The sequence below is a fragment of the Ceratotherium simum genome, chromosome 18, assembly GCF_057802395.1.
Source record: "Ceratotherium simum simum isolate JZ-2026a chromosome 18, ASM5780239v1, whole genome shotgun sequence".
NCBI lineage: Eukaryota > Metazoa > Chordata > Mammalia > Perissodactyla > Rhinocerotidae > Ceratotherium > Ceratotherium simum.
Window position 1 is genome coordinate 26,699,655 of NC_141917.1, and position 23,119 is coordinate 26,722,773.

At 37.1% G+C, this 23,119-nt stretch overlaps 1 protein-coding gene across 3 annotated transcripts in view; it reads right to left on the minus strand.

Annotated features, from left to right (window-relative positions):
• Window positions 1-23,119, minus strand: part of ZFR (zinc finger RNA binding protein) — an 84,702-nt gene that overhangs the window by 46,126 nt on the left and 15,457 nt on the right. For 2 of the 3 annotated variants that reach the window (XM_014781565.2, XM_087443169.1), the window contains exons 3-7: window positions 21,470-21,493; window positions 19,689-19,971; window positions 17,814-17,958; window positions 15,482-15,700; window positions 1,969-2,216 (exon numbers count right to left, since the gene is read on the minus strand). In XM_014781565.2, the coding sequence (XP_014637051.1) occupies window positions 1,969-2,216; window positions 15,482-15,700; window positions 17,814-17,958; window positions 19,689-19,971; window positions 21,470-21,493 (919 nt within the window). The remainder of the gene's footprint in view (window positions 1-1,968; window positions 2,217-15,481; window positions 15,701-17,813; window positions 17,959-19,688; window positions 19,972-21,469; window positions 21,494-23,119) is intronic. The other variant, XM_004422704.3, reaches the window with a different exon arrangement.

Consider the following 23,119-nt stretch of genomic DNA (forward strand, 5'->3'; position numbering starts at 1 on the left):
AAGTTGCCCAAAGCCATGTTAGTGGCAGAGCTAGGACTGAAGCCCCTTAAATCTGAACCAACTTATTCTCTCCTCCTTATGCCTACACCTAGACTCCAACTCACAATCTCAATAATATTTTTCTCTAAAGCTTATTACCCCTAAAGGGACTGCCTCTGATTTGCAGAATTACCCTTGGCCTACTCTTAGGTAACCATTCAGATATCAATGGTCAGCCTTATATATACTCATTCTAAATGTTGCTGTTAACCTATCACCCTAGAACCCTGTTCTATCCCTTTACATGTGTACCACATATTCAATAAATCTCTTTAGGTCTGCATCTGCCACTCATAGCATCATCCTCGCTAAATAGTCATCATAGAGTAGGATACACTCCTCAAATACTAAGACTAACATCCTTGTTCTCTTTCATGTTTAATCCTGGGTCGATGTAAACATTCCCACCTGATGCCTCTCCCTCAACCCTGTAATCACAATGAAACTGTTTCCTATTATACTCAAAATAAGGAGAAAAAAAGGTTTTGTGTAACTAGCCACATATATTAAAATATTCCCTAATTTGGTGTAACTCAGGGAATGCCGGTAATTGAAAACACCCCAAAACCTCAGTATTAAAAAGTAGACAGAACTAATTTAGTAAATTAAAAAGAATGTACACAGATGGGGCAGGGGTGGGAGAGAGAGAAAAGTGGAAGAAATTACTAGAGAGTCAAAATCTGGTCTTTTCAAATAATATGCCTTTTATTTGCCGCCAAACTGCTTATTAAATTTTTATATAAAAACTAGAATACCCAAAGTATTAACAAAGTTGGGAAGTGAGTTGAATTCATTAGATTTTTTAAACAGACTCATGCCTAAATCACATATTTTAAGGTGTAGCAAGTAAGAAAAAAACAAAAGCAAAAAAAGGAACAGAAGTTCTGCATGCTCCTTTAGTTGATATTTTTGAAAAAGACACTTCCTTACACCCTTCTTGTTCCCCAAGTTCCTATTTTCCTGATGGAGGAGATTATAGAGAAATAAGCAATATTCTATAAAGCATATACAAAGGCAATCTCATTAGAAATGTCCTGAAAATTATGAATTATTAAAAGAACTTATTTTAAGGATTTTTAATATTCTAGAAAGACAACTTTCTTCTGATATTTATATGCTCCAAAAAATAATACATTTGACAAAAGTCTTCTTTTCTTCAATGCAAGTGTGTAAAACTGAATTATCTCTATGATCATCCTTTTTTGGCTGTAAAATTCTATTTATACAGTCAAAATGGACCTTGAAGAAGAGCTAAGGAAATCAATAACCAATTGTCTTGGGCCGGCCCTGTGGCTTGGTGGTTAAGTGCACGTGCTGCGATGCTGGTGGCCCGGGTTCAGATCCCGGGTGCGCATCGAGGCACCACTTCTCCGTCCATCCTGAGGCCAAGTCCCACATACAGCAACTAGAAGGATGTGCAGCTATGACATACAACTATCTACTGGAGCTTTGGGGGGAAAAAATAAAATAAATAAAATCTTTAAAAAAAAAAAAAAAAAAAAAACCAATTGTCTTAAGTTGAAAAATTTTGTATAAAAGCTTTCATTTACAAAGCAAGTTGTGGGTTCCAGAAAAAGAAATAAAAATTCAATATTACCCCCAATCTCAATTAATTTGAATATAAATCTTTTAAGCTAAATTTAAGTTTTATTTAAAGAACAAAGTATCCTTCCTGGAAAAAAAGCTCAATTTGCCCATTTTTGATTTACTTCATAATCATTTTTACAGTGCTTTTCTTATTGGAATTCTTACATCTCAATAGAAATACCTTTAAAAAAATGACTGTTTAAGCAAAATATGTGTTAGTGAAAAGCTAACATGAAAGAAAATTTAAACTTTCTTTGTAGGCACAAAAGTTAGAATATCAACCATACTTAACCAGCAAAAATAACCATTGAAGACTCATGGTAAAACATACAACATAAGTACCTGTGGTCCAGCACAGCTGATCTTACAAACATCACAATAGTGAATCTGGGGTGGTTTGGGAGGCTGTTTTGGTTTCAGTTGTTTATTTTGGAATGGTGCTTTTTTAGTAAAGGTGGTCCCTGTCCAGGCAGCTGTTGCAGCAGCAGCAGCTGCTGCCGCTGCTGCCTGTTTCTGTTGCTGCTGCTGCTGTTGGTAGTAGGAGGATGCAGCTGAATACACCGCTGCTTCATAACCTGAATAAGACGTACCTTACAAATAAAAATCAAACAAAGATTATGTTACATAATCATAAAAGGCCAAGTTAAATGTTATGAATTTAAATTCAATCAATTCTGCTAATAAAGGTAGGTTTACCCATGCATATTTACAAATAATGTACAACTAACAAACCCTATAAAAAATCTTGTCTTCCTTTTATATAAGTCAAACAACAAGTATTTATTCAACACACACCAGTGTTATGAAGAGATAAAGAAAGTCTAAGATTTGGTCATTGCCTTCAGGAGGTTTACAGTTCAATCAGAGGGATGTGATAGAGTATTTGATAAACTCATGTGGTTATAGAACCTGACAGTATTTCCCCTAACAGAATTCCTCTGAATACAATTTGGGGAGCGCTGGATTTGAGGAAGAGTCTGAACTAGGATACTAGATAGGAAAAAAAGAAACTCATGAAAGTAAGATTTGACACGCTTGATGGCTAAGAAGGCAAAAGATATGAAAGAAGAGGAAAACACAAAGATGACACTAAGATTTTGAACCATAGTGACTGACTGATGGGTTGTGCAACTGATAAAAGCAAGGAGCTGATAGAAGCTGGTTTGGCGAGGCAAGGTGAATAAAGCTTAGCAGAAGTCTGTGATATGGAGCTGAAGTTCAGATGAATTTATAAGACAAGAGATAAAAAGATTTTGGAATTAAGGACCAAATACATTGGTTCTCCTCTCCCAAAAGATGAAAAAGCACCATATTTTCTGGTTAAATGTAGGCCTTATATCCATTTCCATTGTTTATCCATTTCCATCTAAAAATCTATGAAAGTGTTAAATTTTACAGTTACTGATTTTATTTATTAGCCTACCTCAAAACTGGAAAACTCTAATAAGACCTCTGGAAATTTGGTGCACTCCCTATTTATCATATTCCAATAAGACTTCTTTTTTCCCTGAAGTGGAAATGAGAGGGCAGAGAATCAAGTGAGACTCAAGATAGAAATTCCTAGTTGCCAGGACGGCACAGAAGGAACTACTTAAGAAAAACTGAACTTTTTGGTCTCTCAAATGCAGACTGCTACACTAAAAAGTAAAGACTTATGGGAGTGACATCAGCATCGTGGCAGAGTGAGCTTTCCCCATAGACTCTCCCCGCTAAGATACAACAAAAAGGACATTCGTATATCAACAGAGGACATTCACACAACACAAAAGACATATGAGAGACCCACACAACCATATGTCTGAAGGTGGAGGTGTTGGAACCCCTGGAGGAAGTGGAAGGAGGTAAGAACTCCTCTCCTTCCCAAATGACAGTGACCCTGGGACCAGTCCAGGCACTCTAAGAGAGAGAGGGGGGAAGGGGCAGCCCTCTGTGGGAAAAGGGTCGCTCTCCAACTTCTCTCACAGCCCCTGGGGAAGACCCATACGGAGGGACTTTTTGAACTGCTGCTGGAGTGCCTTCATCAAGCTAGCACCCCAGGAGAGCAGACAGCGAGGGAAATGCGAGAAGTCCTCGGGATCGGGCAGGCTAAAGAAAGAGCCCCTCCACTCGGCCGGGTGCCCCAGCACAACCGGTCAGCCAGAGCACCCTTGGGTCACGGCAGGCTCAGAATACACAGCTCTTGAACCCCACCTAGCGGCGGCAGGTGGAAGATGCCACCACATATTTTCAGAATGAGGAAAAATAAGCCCACACCCTCAAGCAGTATGCAAATACATTAAATCTCCAGACCAAAAGGAAAATAACAAGCACCCCAAAATCAATCCTGAAGGCACAGAAATTTATAACCTAAACGACAGAGAATCCAAAATAGCTATCATAATAAAGCTCAACGAATTACAAGAAAACACAGATAGACAATTCAATGAAATCCGGAACTTCTTCACAGAAGAGATTGAAACTATAAAGAAAAACCAATCAGAAATGTTGGTGATGAAAAACATAATGCAGGAGATAAAGAAAAATCTGGAACCTTTAAAGAACAGAGTGGACAATATGGAGAAAAGATTTGGCATTATTGAGGATAGGAATGCAGAAATGCTCTAGATGGAGGAGGAGAGAGAACAAAGAGTAAAAAACCAATGAAGAAATTATCTGAGAAATATCCTACTCAATTAGGAAATGGAACATAAAGATTATAGGTCTTCCAGAGGGGAAGAGAGGGAAAAAGGAGCAGAGAGCTTGTTCAAAGAAATAATAGTTGAGAAATTCCCAAACCTGGGGAAGGAGCTGGAAATACAAATGATGAAGTCAATAGATCTCCTAAACATATCAAAATAAAAACACCATCTCCAAGGCATATAGTAGTAAAGCTGGCAAAAGTCAATGACAAAGAAAAAAATATTAAGGGCAGCAAAACAAAAAAACAAAACAAAAAAAACACCCCAAAACCCAAAAAACCACAAAGGAATCCCAATCAGGCTCTCAGCCGATTTCTCAGCAGAAACTCTACAGGCTGAGAGAGAGTGGAAGGATATATTCAAAAATCTCAAAGACAAAAACTTTCAGCCAAGAGTACACTATCCAGTGAAAATATCCTTCAGATATGATGGAGAAATAATAACTATCCCAGATAAAACAAAGGCTAAGGGAGTTCATTGCCATAAGACCCCCACTACAAGAAATGCTCAAGGCCCTTATGCATGAAAAAAAAAAAAAAGAGAAAGGGGATATAAAGCTTTGAGCACGGAGGAAAACAGGCAGACAAAATCAGAAAAATTGCAGCTTTCTATCAGAATAGATTAGCAAACACTTAATTATAACATCAAAGATTAAGGGAAGGAAAACACCAAAAATAAATAGAAACCCATCACTTTAAACACAAACTCAAAACACAAGATGGACTAAATTGTAACAATAATAACTTAGAAAGGGAAGAGGAAAGGGATGGAATCGAGTTAGTCTAAGGAAATAAGAGGCCATCAGAAAACGGACTATCTCATCTACGAGATTTTTTATACAAACCTCACGGTAACCACTAAACAAATAAACAGAACAATGACACAAAAGATGATAAGTAAAGAGAAAGCTAAGAAAACCATCATACAGAAGTACCAAATTGAAGTGGTAGTCCAAAACACATGGGACGAGAAACAAAGCAAATGCAAGCAAATGCAAAAGAAGTGGAAAATGAGTGCTAAGATAGCAACATTAAGCCCTCATATATCAATAATCACTCTAGGGCCGGCCCCATGGCTTAGCGGTTAAGTGCGCGCGCTGCGATGCTGGTGGCCCGGGTTCGGATCCCGGGTGCGCATTGAGGTACCACTTCTCCATCCATCCTGAGGCCGAGTCCCACATACAGCAACTAGAAGGATGTGCAGCTATGACATACAACTATCTACTGGGGCTTTGGGGGGAAAAAAATAAAATCAATAAAATCTTTAAAAAAAAAAAAAAAATCACTCTAAATGTAAATGGATTGAATTCTCCAATCAAAAGACACAGACTGGTGGGATGACCCGGCATTGGCCCCGTGGCGTAGCGGTTAAGTGCGTGCACTCTGCTGCTGGTGGCCCGGGTTTGGATCCCTGGCATCCACCGACGCACCGCTGGTCAGGCCATGCTGTAGTGGCGTCCCGCATAAAGTGGAGGAAGATTGGCACAGATGTTAGCTCAGGGCCAGTCTTCCTTAGCAAAAAGAGGAGGATTGGCATGGATGTTAGCTCAGGGCTGATCTTCCTCACAAAAAACAATAACAACAAAAATAAGACCCAACAACATGCTGCCTCCAGGAAACACATCTCAGCTCTAAAGACAAACACAGGCTCAGTGTGAAGGGATGGAAAATGATACTCTAAGCTAAGGGCAAACAAAAGAAAGCAGGTGTTGCCATACTTATACCAGACAGAGTAGACGTCAAGATAAAACAGGTAACGAGAAACAAAGAGGGGCAATATATAATGATAAAAGGGACACTCCACCAAGAAGACATACCACTTATAAATATATATGCACCCAACACAGGAGCACCAAAGTACATAAAGCAACTATTGACAAACCTAAAAGGACATATTAACAACAACACAATAATAGTAGGGGATCTTAACACCCCACTTACATCAATGGATATATCATCCACACAGAAAGTCAATGAGAAAATAGTGGACTTAAATGAAAAACCAGATGACATGGTTTTAATAGACATATACAGACCACTTCATCCAAACACAACAGATTACACGTTCTTCTCAAGCGTGCATGGAACATTCTCAAGGATAGACCATATGTTGGGAAACAAGGCAAGCCTCTATAAATTGAAGAAGATTGAAATCATAACACGCATCTTTTCCAACCATAATGCTATAAAACTAGAAATCAATTACAAGAAAAAATGGGAAAGTGACGAAGATCTGAAGACTAAACAACATGCTACTAAACAACCAATGGATCACTGAAGAAATTAAAGGAGAAATCAAGAAATATCTGGAGACAAATGAAAATGAAAACACACCAACGCAACTCATATGGGATGCAGCTAAAGCGGTCCTGAGAGGGAAAGTCATAGCAAGGCAGGGCCACCTTCACAAACAAGAAAAATCCTGAAAAACGAACCTTAAACTACACCTAACAGAATTAGAAAAAGAACAAACAAAGCCCAAAGTCAGCAGAAGGAGGGAAACAACAAAAATCAGATCAGAAATAAATGAAATAGATAACAACAACAACAAAAAAAACCCAGCAGAAAGGATCAATGAAACCAGGAGCTGGTTCTTTGAGAAGATAAACAAAATTGACAAACCCTTAGCCAGACTCACTAAGAAAAAAACAGAGAGGTCCACATAAATAAAATTAGAAATGGGGCCGGCGCCATGGCTTAGCGGTTGGGTGCGTGCACTCCGCTGCTGGCAGCCTGGGTTCGGATCCCGGGTGCGCACTGACGCACCACTTCTCTGGCCATGCTGAGGTCGCGTCCCACATACAGCAACTAGAAGGATGTGCAGCTATGACATACAACTATCTCCTGGGGCTTTGCGGGGATAAATAAATAAATAAATAAAATCTTTAATAAATAAATAAATAAATAAAATTAGAAATGAAAAAGGAGAAATTACAACAGACACCACAGAAATACAAAGGATTATAAGAGAATACTATGAAAAATTATATGCTAACTAATTGGACAATCTAGAAGAAAGGGATAAATTCTAAGACTCATACAACCTCCCAAAACTGAATCAAGAAGAAACACAGAATCTGAACAGACCAATCACAAATAAAGAGATTGAAACAGTAATCAAAAAATAAAAATCCAGGACCAGACAGCTTCTCTGGAGAATTTGACCAAACATTTAAAGAAGATTTAATGCCTATCCTTCTCAAACTATTCCAAAATATAGAGGAAGATGGAACTCTTCCTAACATTCTAAGAGGTCAGCATCACCCTGATACCAAAGCCAGACAAAGATAATACTAAGAAGGAAAATTATAGGCCAATATTGCTGATGAACACAGATGCAAAAACATCAACAAAATATTGGCAAACCGAATACAGCAATACATTAAAAAGTTCATATACCATGTTCAAGTGGGATTTATGCCAGGGACACAGGGATGGTTCAACATCTGCAAATCAATCAATGTGATACACCACATTAACAGACCAAGGAATGAGAACCACATGATCATCTCAATAGATGCAGAGAAGGCACATGACAAGACACAACATCCATTTATGATCAAAACTCTCAAGAAAATGGGTATAGAAGGGAAGTACCTTAACATAATAAAGGCCATATAGGACAAACCCATAGCCAACATCATACTCAATGGGGAAAAACTGAAAGCTATTCCTCTGACAACAGGAACAAAATAAGGGTGCCCACTCTTGCCACTCTTATTGAACATAGTACTGGAGGATTTGGCCAAAGCAATTATGCAAGAAAAAGGAATAAAAGGAATCCAAATAGGCAACGAAGTGAAACCCTTGCTGTTTGCAGGCGACATGATTTTATATATAGAAAACTCTGAAGAATCTGTTGGAAAACTACTAGAAGTAATCAACAACTACAGCAAAGTTGCAGGGTACAAAACCAACTTTCTACTCTAATAATGAATTAACAGAAAGAACTCAAGAAGACAATCCCATTTACAACTGCAACAAAAAGAATAAAATATCTAGGAACATATTTAACCAAGGAGTTGAAAGACCTATACAATGAAAACTATAAGACATTATTGAAAGAAATCAATGATGACATAAAGAAACGGAAAGACATCCCATGCACATGGATCAGAAGAATAAACACAGCTCTAACGTCTATACTACCCAAAGCAATCTACAGATTGAATGCAATCCCAATCAGAATCTCAATGACATTCTTCATGGAAATAGAACACAGAATACTAAAATTCGTATGGAGCAACAAAAGACCTCGAATAACCGAAGTAACTCTGAGAAAAAAGAACAAAGCTGGAGGCATCACAATCGCTGACTTCAAAATATACTACAAAGCTATAATAATTAAAGCAGCATGGTACTGGTACAAAAACAGACATGCAGATCAATGGAACAGAACTGAAAGCCCAGAAATAAAACCACATATCTACAGACAGCTAATCTTCGACAAAGGAGCTAAGAACATACAATGGAGAAAAGAAAGTTTCCTCAATAAAGGGTGCTGGGAAAACTGGACAGCCACATGCAAAAGAATGAAAGTAGACCATCTTCTTTTCCCTATTCCCAAAAATGAACTCAAAGTGGATCAAAGACTTGAAGGTAAGACCTGAAACTACAAAACTCCTGGAAGAAAATATAGGTAACACACTCTTTGAAACTGGTCATAGAGGGATCTTTTCGAATTCCAGGTCTACACGGACAAGGGAAACAAAAGAAAAACAAGCGGGACTTCATCAGACTAAAGAACTTCTACAAGGCAAATGGAACTGGAATCAAAATGAAAAGGCAACCCACCAGCTGGGAGAAAGTATTTGCAAAGCATGTATCCGACAAGGGGTTAATCTCCATAATATATAAAGAACTCACACATTTGAACAAAAAACAAACAACCTGATAAAAAATGGGCAGAGGATATGAACAGACATTTTTCCAAGGAAGATATACAGATGGCCAACAGGCACATGAAAAGATGTTCAACATCACTAATCATCAGGGAAATGCAAATCAAAACTACACTAAGATATCACTTTACACCTGTTAGAATGGCTGTAATCACCAAGACAAAAAATAAATGTTGGAGAGGTTGTGTAGAAAAGGGAATCCTCACTCACTGCTGGTGGGAATGCAAACTGGTGCAGTCTCTACGGAAAATAGTACAGAGATTCCTCAAAAAATTAAAAATAGAAATACCTTGTGATCCAGCTATCCCACTACTGGGTATCTATCCAAAGAACCTGAAAGCAACAACCCAAAGAGGCTTATGCACGCCTATGTTCACTGTAGCATGATTCACTATAGCCAAGAAGAAGCAACCTAAGTGTCCCTTGACTGACGACCAGATATAAAGAAGACGTGGTATATATACACAATGGAATACTACTCAGCCATAAAAAAGACAAAATCTTCCCATTTGCACCAACATGGATGGACCTGGAGGGCATTATGTTAAGTGAAATAAGCCAGAGAAAGACAAACATTGTATGATTTCACTTATATGTGGAAGATAAACTAACACATGGATAGAGAGAACAGTTTGGTGGTTACCAAGGGGAAGGGGGTTGGGGGTTGGGCACAGGGGGTGAAGGGATGCATTCATATGGTGACTGACAAACAGTAATGTACAATGAAAAGTCCACAATGTTATAAACTATTATGACACCAAAAAAAAAAAAAAAAAAAAAAACTCAGTGGAGTCGGCCTGGTGGCGTAGCAGTTACATGCGCGTGTTCCGCTTCAGTGGCCCGGGGTTCGGATCCCGGGCAGGCACCGATGCACCGCTTGTCAAGCCATGCTGTGTCGGTGTCCCATGTAAAGTGGAGGAAGATGGGCACGGAGGTTAGCCCAGGGCCAGTCTTCCTCAGCAAAAAGAGGAGGATTGGCAACAGATGTTAGCTCAGGGCTGATCTTCCACACACACACACACACACACACACACACACACACACACACACACACACACACACACACACACACACACACACACACACACACACACACACACACACACACACACACACACACACACACACACACACACACACACACACACACACACACACACACACACACACACACACACACACACACACACACACACTTATCAGGAAGTCCCAGGGGGGAAAAAAAAAAAAAGTAAAGACTTATGAGTCACTGACTGTAATATATCTACACACAGGGAAGAAAACATGAATTGGAAGGTGGGAGTTAATATACATGTGAAATCAGAATCATAGGAATCTGAAACAAGACATACCCAGGAGAGAGAGTAATCAGGCAACTTTCACGAAAAGCCTTCCTAGACTTTTATGTCAGGTTATGAAATTAGATAAATGCTTATGAAGATATAAAGTGTGATAAGAGAAGAAAACATCTATCAATGAAAGCAGAAAGAAGCAGGTAAACATATGAATAATAAGTATATGATCAGATAAACAAACATTAGAAAACAACTGTAATAATCGGTTAAAACAAAGACTCTATAGATCAATAAACTCTTTACTGGTCAGTCCTACCAATGTCTTCTATTACTTAACAATGTGATAAAAGAACATAATTAAGCTCACAGCCAATGCTTTCACATTTGTAGACAGAAACGTGTGCAGTTTAAATTTTGCTCTTAAAATAACACCATAGGGGCTGGCCCCGTGACATAGTGGTTAAGTTCAGCGTGCTCCGCTTCAGCAGCCTGGATCCCGGGCGTGGACCTACACCACTCATCAGCCATGCTGTGGTGCTGACGCACATATAAAATAGAGGAAGACTGGCACGGACGTTAGGTCAGGGCGAATCTTCCTCAGCAAAACAAAAAAAAATTCACCATAAAATTGTCCAATTAAAAATAACAAAGCTACTTTTAGATTATTACTTGTTAGAACCATGATTTTTATATGAAATTTTTATAATAGATATTTTCCAAATGACTATTTGTTGTGTACAGAAACTGTAAAAATGCCACTTAAATATGACCTTGTGAATTATGTATCAAGAAAAAAAAGTAAAATAAGGCTAACAGCATCCTACAATGCTACAGATCTATAAGGCAAGTATTACCATCCTTACTTTACAGATGAGAAAACTGAGGCTAAGAGAGTGTGAGGTCCTTTAAACACTGAGTTATTTAAACCACAAAAATCACCAGGTTAAGCTTAATATTTACAAAATAATCTTCATTTGCACACACGTGGCTTAAAACTAATAAAAGGCAAGCTTAATTATAGCTTATTACTTAGTTTTTAAAATATCAATGCATGCACTGAAAGGTGGGCTGAAGATTCTGGAGCTCTATTAAAGGATCTTTAAATATCCTATGACTACTGGTAAATAAATGTATATTTTTTGTAAAAGTATTGTGGGAAAACAAATATAAGGCTGTGTGTCTCTAAATTAAGTAAAAGCTCAATTTTTGAACGCTAAAACAGTTTTACTTAAAAAGTACTTTTACTAAACGTGTTTATCAATTAGTAAGTTACATAATTATGTGACAGTTGAAATACAATTTTTAAATGTACAATATCAGAAACAAAAACATACCATTTCAGCAGTAAATCCATCATGCTACAAGTCACCCTTTAATAGGTGCCAATATTCTAGAACCCATTTTAATGAGATAAAAAGAAGAGCTGACCTAAGATATAGGTAAAATAAAACTGCAGACCTAAAACTCAGAAGCCCTAATAGTGATCTCTCTGGATAGTAACTTCACACTGTGTATCACATATTCTTTAAAAAGTGCATACCCTTTGATGTAACAGTTCCAAATCTAGGAATTTATCCCAGGGAAAAAAATGACAAATTCAAAAATCTTTACATACAAGGTTTACTTTATCCAGCATTGTTTCTAGTTTTTCCCTAATATAAAATTAAATGTCCCAAAATAGAAACTTTAAAATATAGTACATCCGTACAATAAAACATTATGCAGTCATTAAAAACTACGTATTTCTAAGCGTAGATCTTGGTTTTTAAATACCACTGCCATATAAGAAACCATGGCTCCTTCGTGAAATTGCAGATCATGAGTTTAGGGCAAGAGCAAGAGAAAAAAGCTTTTCTAGGGGGGCCGGCCTGGTGGTGCAGGCGGTTAAGTGCGTGCGCTCCACTGAGGCAGCCCGGGGTTCACCGGTTCGGATCCTGGGCATGCACTGATGCACTGCTTGTTAAGCCACGCTGTGGCGGCGTCCCACATAAAGCGGAGGAAGATGGGCATGGATGTTAGCCCAGGGCCAGTCTTCCTCAGCAAAAAGAGGAGGATTGGCAGATGTTAGCTCAGGGCCAATCTTCCTCACCAAAAAAAAAAAAAAAAAAAAGCTTTTCTAGGGAAAAGCTCGAAGCGTATTTGTAACATCTTAGTGTGCCAGAAAGGAAAGCAGCACCCAAAGACTAATGATGCCAAGTGCAAAAGACTCAGGAGCTGGTTTGAAAAGGATCCCACTGGCCAATTTGGGAAAATCTGTGCCTCAAAAAGAAAAATGAAAGTAACGGATTATACTATATTGAATAAAAAAGAATGAATCCACAGTAATACTAAAAAAGAAGGGAGGAAGGGACTCTTTTTTAGAGAAGAATGCTGAAGAATCAACGTGAAAGGATTTTGCAACCGCCATTGTAGAACTTGATTCAGTTAAGAGATTTTCCAAGGATCTAATACTACAGAGAGAAAGACAGTTGGGTAACAGGCTCACAGATTACTTGGTTAATTACAAAGGGAAAAAGGTATCTTTACAATGGAGAGATCTGGTAGTCACCACTTAAACCAGTGATTATACTGGGCATCATCAAAAAGGAATAAATTGACAGTATTTATTATGTCATCCTGATGTTATGAAATGGAAAGTTCACTCAGGCAGTTTTATTGACTAAAAAGCTGCCAGAATTTAAGCATAAAGAAATCAGATAAATCCAAATTGTGAGATATTCTACAAGACAACTGGCCGGAACTCTTTAAAACTATCAAGGTCATGAGAGACAAGAAAAAAAATAGGCGATTATTCTACATTAAAGGAAACTGAAACTAACAAGTTATGATACCAAATACAATTCATGATTCTTGATTGGACCCAGAATTTAACACAAAGCACAAACACATAGAAAGCCCAGCCATAAAAGACATTTGTGGACAACTGAAGAAATTAATTAGATAACATCCATGTTCAATTCCTTTTTATGATATTTCCATTGTGGCTATGTAAAAGAATGCCTTATGCTTAGGAAATATATGCTGAAGAATTCTAGGCAAAGTAACCATGCCATCTGTAACTTATAAATATACTGCTGAACCATTTGAAAATGTTTTTGGAGGAGGGATAAAACAAATGAAACAAAATATTAATAAGTGGACAATCTAAGTAAATAGTATATGGGCACTTGTTATACTATTTTTTCAACCTTACTTCAGAATTAAAATTTTCTAAAATAAGAAGTTGGGGAAAAGAATTCATTAATCAAAGGAATGATATATCTCTATACTTTAGTGACATAAAAGGACATTCACAATGAGAAGAAAGCAGTTTACACAATAATGTGTATAAGATAAATCCATTTTTATAAAGAAACCATGTTTATACATGTATATTCCCAGGAAAGAAAAGTATAGAAAGACACTTAGTGTCTAGGGGTAGATGTCCAGTGATTTAATTTTTTTCTCCTTTTTGAGCTATAGTTTCTAGTTTTAAAATAATGATGTACTACTTATGTAATAAAGCAGTAAATAAAAATAATCACCTTCATTCTGTGTAAGGTATATTCAAGCAACTGCGAGAGAGGGACAAAGGCAGTGAGAGACAGACAGAAAAGAAGAGGGAGAAGGAGCACATGTAAGAAACAAGGAACAGGGAAGGGTTCCATCGTACTCCTTATTTTGTTGAAGCTAATGTGCACATTTAAAAAAATGTGTCCAATCAAATTTCACTGAAATAATTCCATTTACAGTTATAACTGGTTAATCAGATAAACAGAGGCAGAAAAGTTGTACCTGGGCAATCCTAAATGACAGCTCTAAGAATAATACCATCTCTCCACCCCAATTTATTTCCACGAGGTTGTCACAGTTAACTTACAAATCTGCTCCCTTTCTTAAGGTCTCCTCTCTGGCACCCTTTCTGCCCACAAGATCAAGACAGACACCACAGCAGAGCCTACAAGGCTTTTCAGTGACATTTCCAGCCTCATCTCCTGATATTTACCCTATATACCTTGTATTCCAGCCACAGTGAACTGTTGTTCCGAAATACTCCATGCCTGCCTAATTCACCATGCCTGCCTAATTCACCATTGTATCCCTAGCACCCAGCATAACATGTGGCACATACGGTAAGGGATAAAAAATCTGAGAAATAAAAAAAATTTTTTTTAATGCAATAGCTAGGCTTCTAACATCCAAGCTACAACCAAGTATCAAGAGGTAAGAACTGAAATTGCCCATGCCACCTTAAATCTTCCACAGAAGAAGATAGGGAATAAATAAAATGTAAAACAACAACAAACCATACAGCAGTACAAGGCTAAGTGTCTACAAAAAAGCAATGTGTGATTTTAATCACTGAATACTACAAAGCACCCCAGCTGGAAGTTAGCAAGAGCAGTGGACATAGTAAGAAGGTTTTAGTGATTATTCTTCTCCAGGGAAAATATATGATTATTTAAGGAAAAAAAAGCGACTCTGTCTTTCCAAGAGACGTGTGTTATATAACCATCATCCTATGGATGTTTACAATGGCTACCTAATATTTTCAAGATTACTTATTCCTGATAATAAATATGAAGAAATAGCTCCTTGAGAGCTGAAATAAATAATATAAATAATTTGTCAGTGGTATTCCCTCAATGTTACCCTTGAATTCTTAAATCCATTTGGAAAAGTTAGAAAGGAAATGACCCTGTAGAATACTAGGTATTATTTTCTCTAATAGCAATGCTAGGCCCAAGACTCCTGACTAGGTTTCACATGCCCAAAGATCATTTTATGTTCTGCTAAAATCTCCTGGCTTAAAAAAAAGAAAGCATACAACTTAGAGTATGGTCCATTTGTCAAATTATGCACATATATTTATATTAATGCCTACCAATTAATTCAATTCTTGCTATTGGGAGTTAAGATCATTCCACAGAAAATCAAGATAGTTTCTAGTTAAGTCTCTTTCTAATTTGTTTACTCATTTAAACACAGTTTATCAGTCTTACCAGAATAAGTAACTGCCGTGGTACTATAAGTAGCACTCTGGGTATAGGATGGCACCACAGTAGCTGCAGCTGCTACTGGCTGTACGGTGGAAGATACAGGATAAATGGAGAAAGTAGTGGTAGCTGGACTTGGTGTGGCTGGTTTTATGGCTGTCACTTGTCGAGTTTGCTGGGCTTGTGTATACTGAGTTGCACCTTGGCTATAACCTGCTTTGGGAGCTAAATTGGGAGAGAGACATCAGAAAATTAGAAGGATAAACCACTGAAGTTACTGTACCAATATCCCAGAAAACTAGAAAAAAAAAGGCATAAACATCATTAACAGTGAATTTGATGCTAGCAATTTCTTCTTGGCAAAAGGGGTAAAATTGTTATTACCAATTGAATAAAATATAACGACTACATAAATTACTATTCCTTCTCAGATTCTTTCTATATGTTTCCAAAATAGCATTTTGTCCAAATTTACATCTAACTGAAACAGGTATTAATAAAGAAATTTTTCAGAAAAGGTAGGGGGTACGTGTGCGTGTATGTGTATATATAGGCTATTCAGTCTACTTGAGAGTTATGAGGACAGAATAGAGAGTCTCAAAGTATGTACTTCAATTCACAGTAAAAATTTCCATGTTTAATTATATGGAACTTGTTCATATACCATCCATCACATTTTACTGATTTTTCCATAGTGAACTTCAATCTAATTCCAACTCACAAGGTGCTACTGACTTAATTCTTCAAATGTCAATAGCTTGAGTGCAGCTGTTCTTAAACGACCACCATTAATGTCTCTGCTAACTTTTCTGCTGCCTTTGACCGTATTCAAAACAAATACATACTTTAAGAATCTTATCAGACTTATTATCAATCATTAAATTAATAATTAATCACTTATTAATCATCATGAAAGCATATAAATGTAATTTCTGAGAAAGGCCCAAATATTAGGGGGCCAAATTCATTTTATGCTCAGTTAAGTAAAGGTACCTTAAATAAACAGCACTTAAGAGCTTATAAAATTTTTATCTATATATAGTATGAAATTTGATCCACACAACACACAGATGAGGACAATATTTTACAAAAGGAAACTTATGTCCAAGAGCTAAATGACTTACAAAAGTCACATAGTCAAAGTCAGAGCTTAGACTAAATCAAGGTCTTCAGACACTTCGATAATTCAGCACTCTAAAGCACAATCTAACCCTGATAATTTACCACGAAGTTCACTATAGATATAGTTCACAGAAATCATTAGAGAAGAGACCATAAAAAAAAAAGTCTTATAATTCAAAATATTTTTAAATCACTTTTAAGGGACTCATAAAAAATCTTAGAACTAGAAGTACCCTAGAGAGATCTGGGTCAACTACCTCATTTACAAATAAGAGGACAGAGATGAAAAGTGGTAAAAATCACTTGCCCACATTAGTGGTAAAGCCAGTACTAGAAGCCAATTCTACTCTTTCCTAATCCAAGGCTCTACACACACTCTTGTGGTCCTTCAAAAATAATTAAAATAGAGGAGTTGCCTTCTCTTCAGAACTCAGACAGCTTTATTGTTAAAAGTTCTTAATTAAATCTCTATTAAAAAATCCATCTTTTAAAGCCTACAAATATGTAGGCTTCTCTGCAAACAAAACACTTCCTGCATTTGAACCATTATATATACTTTAGTATCAGTGGCTGGTAACAGAACCAACTATCATTACAGGTCAGAGAAAGACGAATTAAAAATATGGGCCCACAAAAGGTCTCCACTAGTTACAAAGGCAGTCAGCAGCATCTTCTGGGCATCTCTGGCAAAGATAAGAAGATGGTCAGAGTTATCACCACAACTCCTTTTGTAGAGCTTATTTCAGCAGGAAGAGAACTATAAGCTGAAGATGAGAAATGAAATACATTTCCAGGAGAGAAGGGCATGACTGTGAATTGCTTCCATGGCCTTCTCTCTCTTTGGGACTCAAAGGTATTCTAACAGAGGAAGAGAAGGACATGTCTAGAACCTGCCTCTCAAGGTAATATAACACGAGTTTAGATGGATTCAAAAACCGTATCTTTGGGGCCGGCCAGGCGGCATAGTGGTTAAGTTCACAGGCTCCGCTTTGGTGGCCCGGGGTTCACAGGTTCGGATCCCGGGCGTGGACCTATGCACCACTTATCAAGCCATGCTGTGGCAGGCGTCCCACATATAAAGTAGAGGAACGTGGCCACGGATGTTAGCCCAGAGCCAATCTTCCTCACCAAAAAAAAGCATATCTTCATTAAAAAAGCACGTTGAATGATATATTTCAATAGTTTACCATCAAACTGTGTATGTTAGCAAACCTACCTGTCTGATAGTAGGTTTCAGCAACAGAAGGCTGAGGCTGGGCAGCGGCAGCTACAGCAGCAGCAGTCGCTGTTGGCTGTTGGTAGTACTGCTTACTATCATAAGCTACAGCGGGAGCTGTGGATCTTACATATGAGTACGAGTCCTGAAGAAATGAAAGAAATGAAAGAAAATTGCTTCACTTGCTATGAGTGAAGTGGCAGGAAAAAACCTCCATCTACACAGAAGAGTCAAATTTAATACAAAGGGGATACATTTTGGACTTCAACAATAAGGTTAAAACCACTTCAATCAGCATGTTTAACTTTTACAATCAGAAAAATCACTGAAACATTTTAAAATAATGCTTATTTTAAAAAAATTAATTTTATTTAAAAAATTCATGGCAGTTTTGCTTTAAAGATGGAGCTCATAGTAACGAACACCTATGTGTTCTAAGCTTTATGATTGCTCCAGCTTTCTTTTCATTCTTCCTTATCTTCCTTATTTACTACCATCATTAACATAATGATGAGTAGCAGCCTCCGGGTGGAGGAGAGGAAAGGGAAACAGAGGTTCCAGGGAGAAGGAACACTATATATAAATCTCCAAGGTGGTGAAGATCAAGTTGAGCTGAATGAGTTCTGGCACAGCATAAAGTGAGAAGGAATGGGGAGGTATGCAGATGGAAAGGCTGAAGAAGTAGGCAGGGCCCAGAAAATGATGGGGTTCATACACCCTACTAAAAACAATGGAATTTATTATATTCTGTCTCTGGACATAATGAAAACAATCACACATGTCAAAAGGAATTCTGAGTTTAGTAACTTGCCAAATATTAATAGCAAATACTAATATTGTTGATTCATATGTCAATTTCTTAACAAAATAAATTCCTATACTTTAGAAAGAATATAGAAAACTAGGAAAACTCCAGAAGGATAAAAATTTAAAAAACAGATCCTAAAAGCAAACAAACAAAAAATGGGTTAAAGGAATTAGCACCAAATTTAATTAAATAAGTAGTAATTTAGTACCATAATAAACAAAACACTATAAAGAAAATTAGAGGGGCCAGCCAGTGGTGCAGCGGTTAAGTGTGCGCACTCCGCTTCAGCGGCCTGGGGTCCACAGGTTTGGATCCTGAGTGCACACTGATGCACTGCTTGTTAAGCCATGCTGTGGCGGCATCCCATATAAAGTAGAGGAAGATGGGTACGGATGTTAGCCCAGGGCCAATCTTCCTCAGCAAAAAAGAGGATTGGCATTGGATGTTAGGCTCAGGGCTAGTTCTCCTCACAAAAAAAAAAAAAAAAAAAAAGAATTAGATCTTTATGTCCTCATAAGACTGAACAAAAAGCAACTAGATAAGTAAGAGCAGGACCACTTTGTTATATACTAAGAAAGAACACCCTCACGGGAAAAACGTACAGGCAACAGAATTTTGACCCCTGATAAGTTTCAAGAAGACGTTAAGTAATTTGTCCCATATATCTTAGGCTTACGGTTCTTAAAATAGGAGACATAGCTGTGTGCCAAGGAGACGAACAATGCCAAGTAGACAAATAATCTTCCCTACATCTTAATTTTTCTCAAAAACTTAGGATAAAATTATTTAACCAGTAATTAATATAAATTTTTTAAAATTAAAGCAAACATATATTTAAAATGAAGTGGAATGAACTGAAGGGGAATATTAATGTAAAACTCAATGCAAAGAAACAAGGCTTGGACTATGCCCCTAAATCACCTAGGAACACACATTCACTTTTCTCTATCATTAGAGGTATATTTTGGAAGACACAAGTCTGCGAAGCACTGGATTGGACATTATATCATATACTGAGGCCACTGCAGCCCGTATGTTAAGGCTATTGAAACCAGCAGTTTTCTTACCTGGTAGTTTTGTGTAGTAGCCGGGGGTGGTGGTGGTGGTGCTTCTTGTTGCCTCTGGGTATAACCATAGTCAGTAGCTGTGTGTGCAGTGGGGTAGCCTCCATAAGCAGCAGCTGTTGCAGCAGCTGCAACAGCTACTGGAGCAGGCCTGGCAACTGCAACTGTGGCGGCTGCTGGTGCATAGGCAGCAGTAACTGTGTGAGCAGCTACTGGGGCCTGATGGACAGTGTAGCTAGCAACCGTAGTTGGATGAGAGTAGGCTACACCCGAAGCTGGCTGCTGGCTATATAGTGGAGCAGAAGAATAAACATAATACAATTTAATTTTAAAATCTAGGAGTTTAATCAACTTAAATAAAAAGCACATTTTCAAGTAATTTAATCATGGACTACAAAAGATGAAGTATTTGAACTTAATAAACCTTCTAATTAATACCATATTTGTTACTGTTGTATAATTTTCATTCCTTAATCTCAATATATTAGATAAACACACATATTATGTTTCAGATCATAGATCATATCACAAAGCAGGGATGACAAACTAGGATAAGAAGCAGTATTAGGAAGAAAAGAAAAAAACTGATCAAACTAGGAATTTTAAAAAGTGTTTGTTGTACATAAGGTTCTTTATTATGTTTTACAGTTTAAAAAATTCTCTACAAAGAAATCAGGTTAAGAAAACTCTTGTATTCTAACTCCAACTATGGAAATTATTTGAAGTAGAAACTATTACCCAGTTGACTTAAATACTTCTAATGCTCTAGGGCAGTGGTTCTGACTGGAGGAGATTCTGCACCCCCAGGGGAAATTTGGCCATGTCTGGAGATATTTTTGATGGTCAAACTGCAGAGGAGGAGTTGTGATGTGTCCTACTGGTATCTAGTGGGTAGAAGCCAGTGATGCTGTTACATATCCTACAATGTACAGGACAGCTACCCACAAAAAAGAATTATCCAAAGAACGTCAATAGTGCTGAGGCTGAGAAATTCTGCTCTAGGATATAAAATCTACAAAAGAATATCTATTATTTTAGATAAATTTTCCAGGTTATGGGTAGCATTATACACATTTATTTTTTTTCTTAAAAATGTAGCACATGTTGCAAAAGGAGACCTAAGTCAGATACTTTGCAATCACAACCATTTAAACCTCAAAGAGACAAAAACATTTTCCAAAACTACAAATCAAATGAATTTCCAGCTCAAATTCTTCGAGTAATGTTTACTTTTAACTTTTAAATTGAGAGCCTATGTCACGTCAAACCATGGCCTACACATGTTAGCATGTGAAAGTGTATTTGTTGTTCTAGGTTCTCTGAGTAATACCCTGACAATTACACTTGCTAAAGCTATATTACCAAGGCAGAAATGCCTTCCAAAAAAAGGAGAGCTCCACCAGTTATTTAGCTGACAGGTTTTAGCTGACCCTAAGTTTTAATATGAGCCAACAGTTAAGAATAGCTAAGAAAAAAATACCTCACATAAGCTGAAGCTGCACTAATAAACTAGAGTGCCTGATTCATGGGTTATAGTACAGGGTATATTCTTCACTGGTGTGTATGATACCACAGAAATATAGCATATAAATAAAATTTGGGGCCATCATATCTTAACTGTATTATGGAAAACACTAATAATTAGGATGTGATCAAAGAGAATCAATATGAAGCTTATAAGTATGGGTATTATTTCATATAAAAAGTGGAGGACCCAGGGACATTCAGCCTAGAAAGGTGACTGGGGAAGATATGATAGCTGCCTTCTAATAGAAGTGACTTACTCCATGCTGCTCCAGAGAACAGAACTAGAACCAATGGATGGAAGGGTGGCAGATTTCAGCCCAATATGAAAAAGAAAAAAAAACAAAAACTTAGAACAGAGTCCAAAGAAACTCTTATAATTTTTATTTGGATGAGGTTTTCCATATTTTGATATTAAAATTAGCTAACATTTTCTACATATATGCCAATTATAAGAAGGAAAACAGAAGTTTAAATTGTAATAGTGGTAAATTGCTTTGGGATTGACATTTTCTATGGATAATTCCACATCCTTAAGAAAAAAATGCCAATAACATATTATACTTCTTCAAAATTCCTTGAAGTGAGAAAAAGAATTATATTTAAACTATAAATACATTAGTTCTGTGAAATTTGCATTTAAAATTTACTGATAAGATTTCACACAACCACATGACCACATAGAAGAAGTTCTGGTTATATAAAAATTCAGATAGTCTTGGATTCCTATACTATGTCCATTCATCCCACTGCTCTTTATTGAATATCTATTCACATTTCTCAGTCCCCAAAACGTGTTCTATAGGACAAAAAGCAGAATGGGAACAGAATGAGAATGTCAAGTCAACAAGGCAGGCAATTTGACTTACACTGCCTTTGATCCTTAAAAGCCCATGTGACTCAGGAGGGAATGACCATACACGTTCTGGTTTATGCCTACTGTCCCAGCATTAATTATTTCAAATATCCTTAGAAAAACTGCCTTTTTTCTGGGCTATACCAATTCAATTAAATATCCAGGTCACAACAGCTCAAATCAAGGTTTTTGTCTAGTTTGGAGTATTAGAATAAAACATATTAAATTATATCTCTACAAAAAATGTAAGACTTAACCGACTTTAAATTATTTCTTAAATAAAACAGGACATAAAGTAAATAAAAATCCAAATTTTGTCCCATAAAAATACATTTGTGAAATAGAAGACTTTCATTTACTAAGAATCCAGTAGAGCAGAAGCTTTTATTTAGATAATAACATTCTTTGCGAATAAATTAAACCTAATCAGCTTCGGTGAGTTTTAAATCAGGACAAACTAAATAATAAATCATGAAACAAATCAATATATAAAAACAATATGAGTAGGAAAGGTTAAGATATACTTGAAGAATCAAACATAAAGTGGAACAGTATTTCTCTTGGGGGGATAAAAGAAAAAGAAAGTATTTAGGAATTATTAAAGAGTAAAAATACTCTTTATATTCTTGTACTTAAGCTGGAAGTTAATGGCCAGCTCCCCACCTACTTACCAAAAAGTGAAGCCAGCCAGAGGCTTTATCAAAATACTCAACCAAAATCACCAGATATTTAAAGAAAGCCTACTATAAACTGCACAAGAAATAAGAATGACCCTGTAGGAAATGGATATTTCAAGGCAACAGACAAGAATTTTCAAAAATTCTAATTTGTATCTACGAAAAAAGAACTTTACACTAGTTAGAAGATAAAGTTGAGAGCCAGCCCTGATGGCCTAGTGGTTAAGTTATGCGCACTCCTCTTCGGTGGTCCGGGTCTCATTCCCAGGCACAGAACCACACCACTCATCTGTCAGTAGCCATGCTTTGGTGGCGGTTCACACAGAAGAACCAGAACAACTTATAACTATATGCAACTATGTACTGGGGCTTTAAGG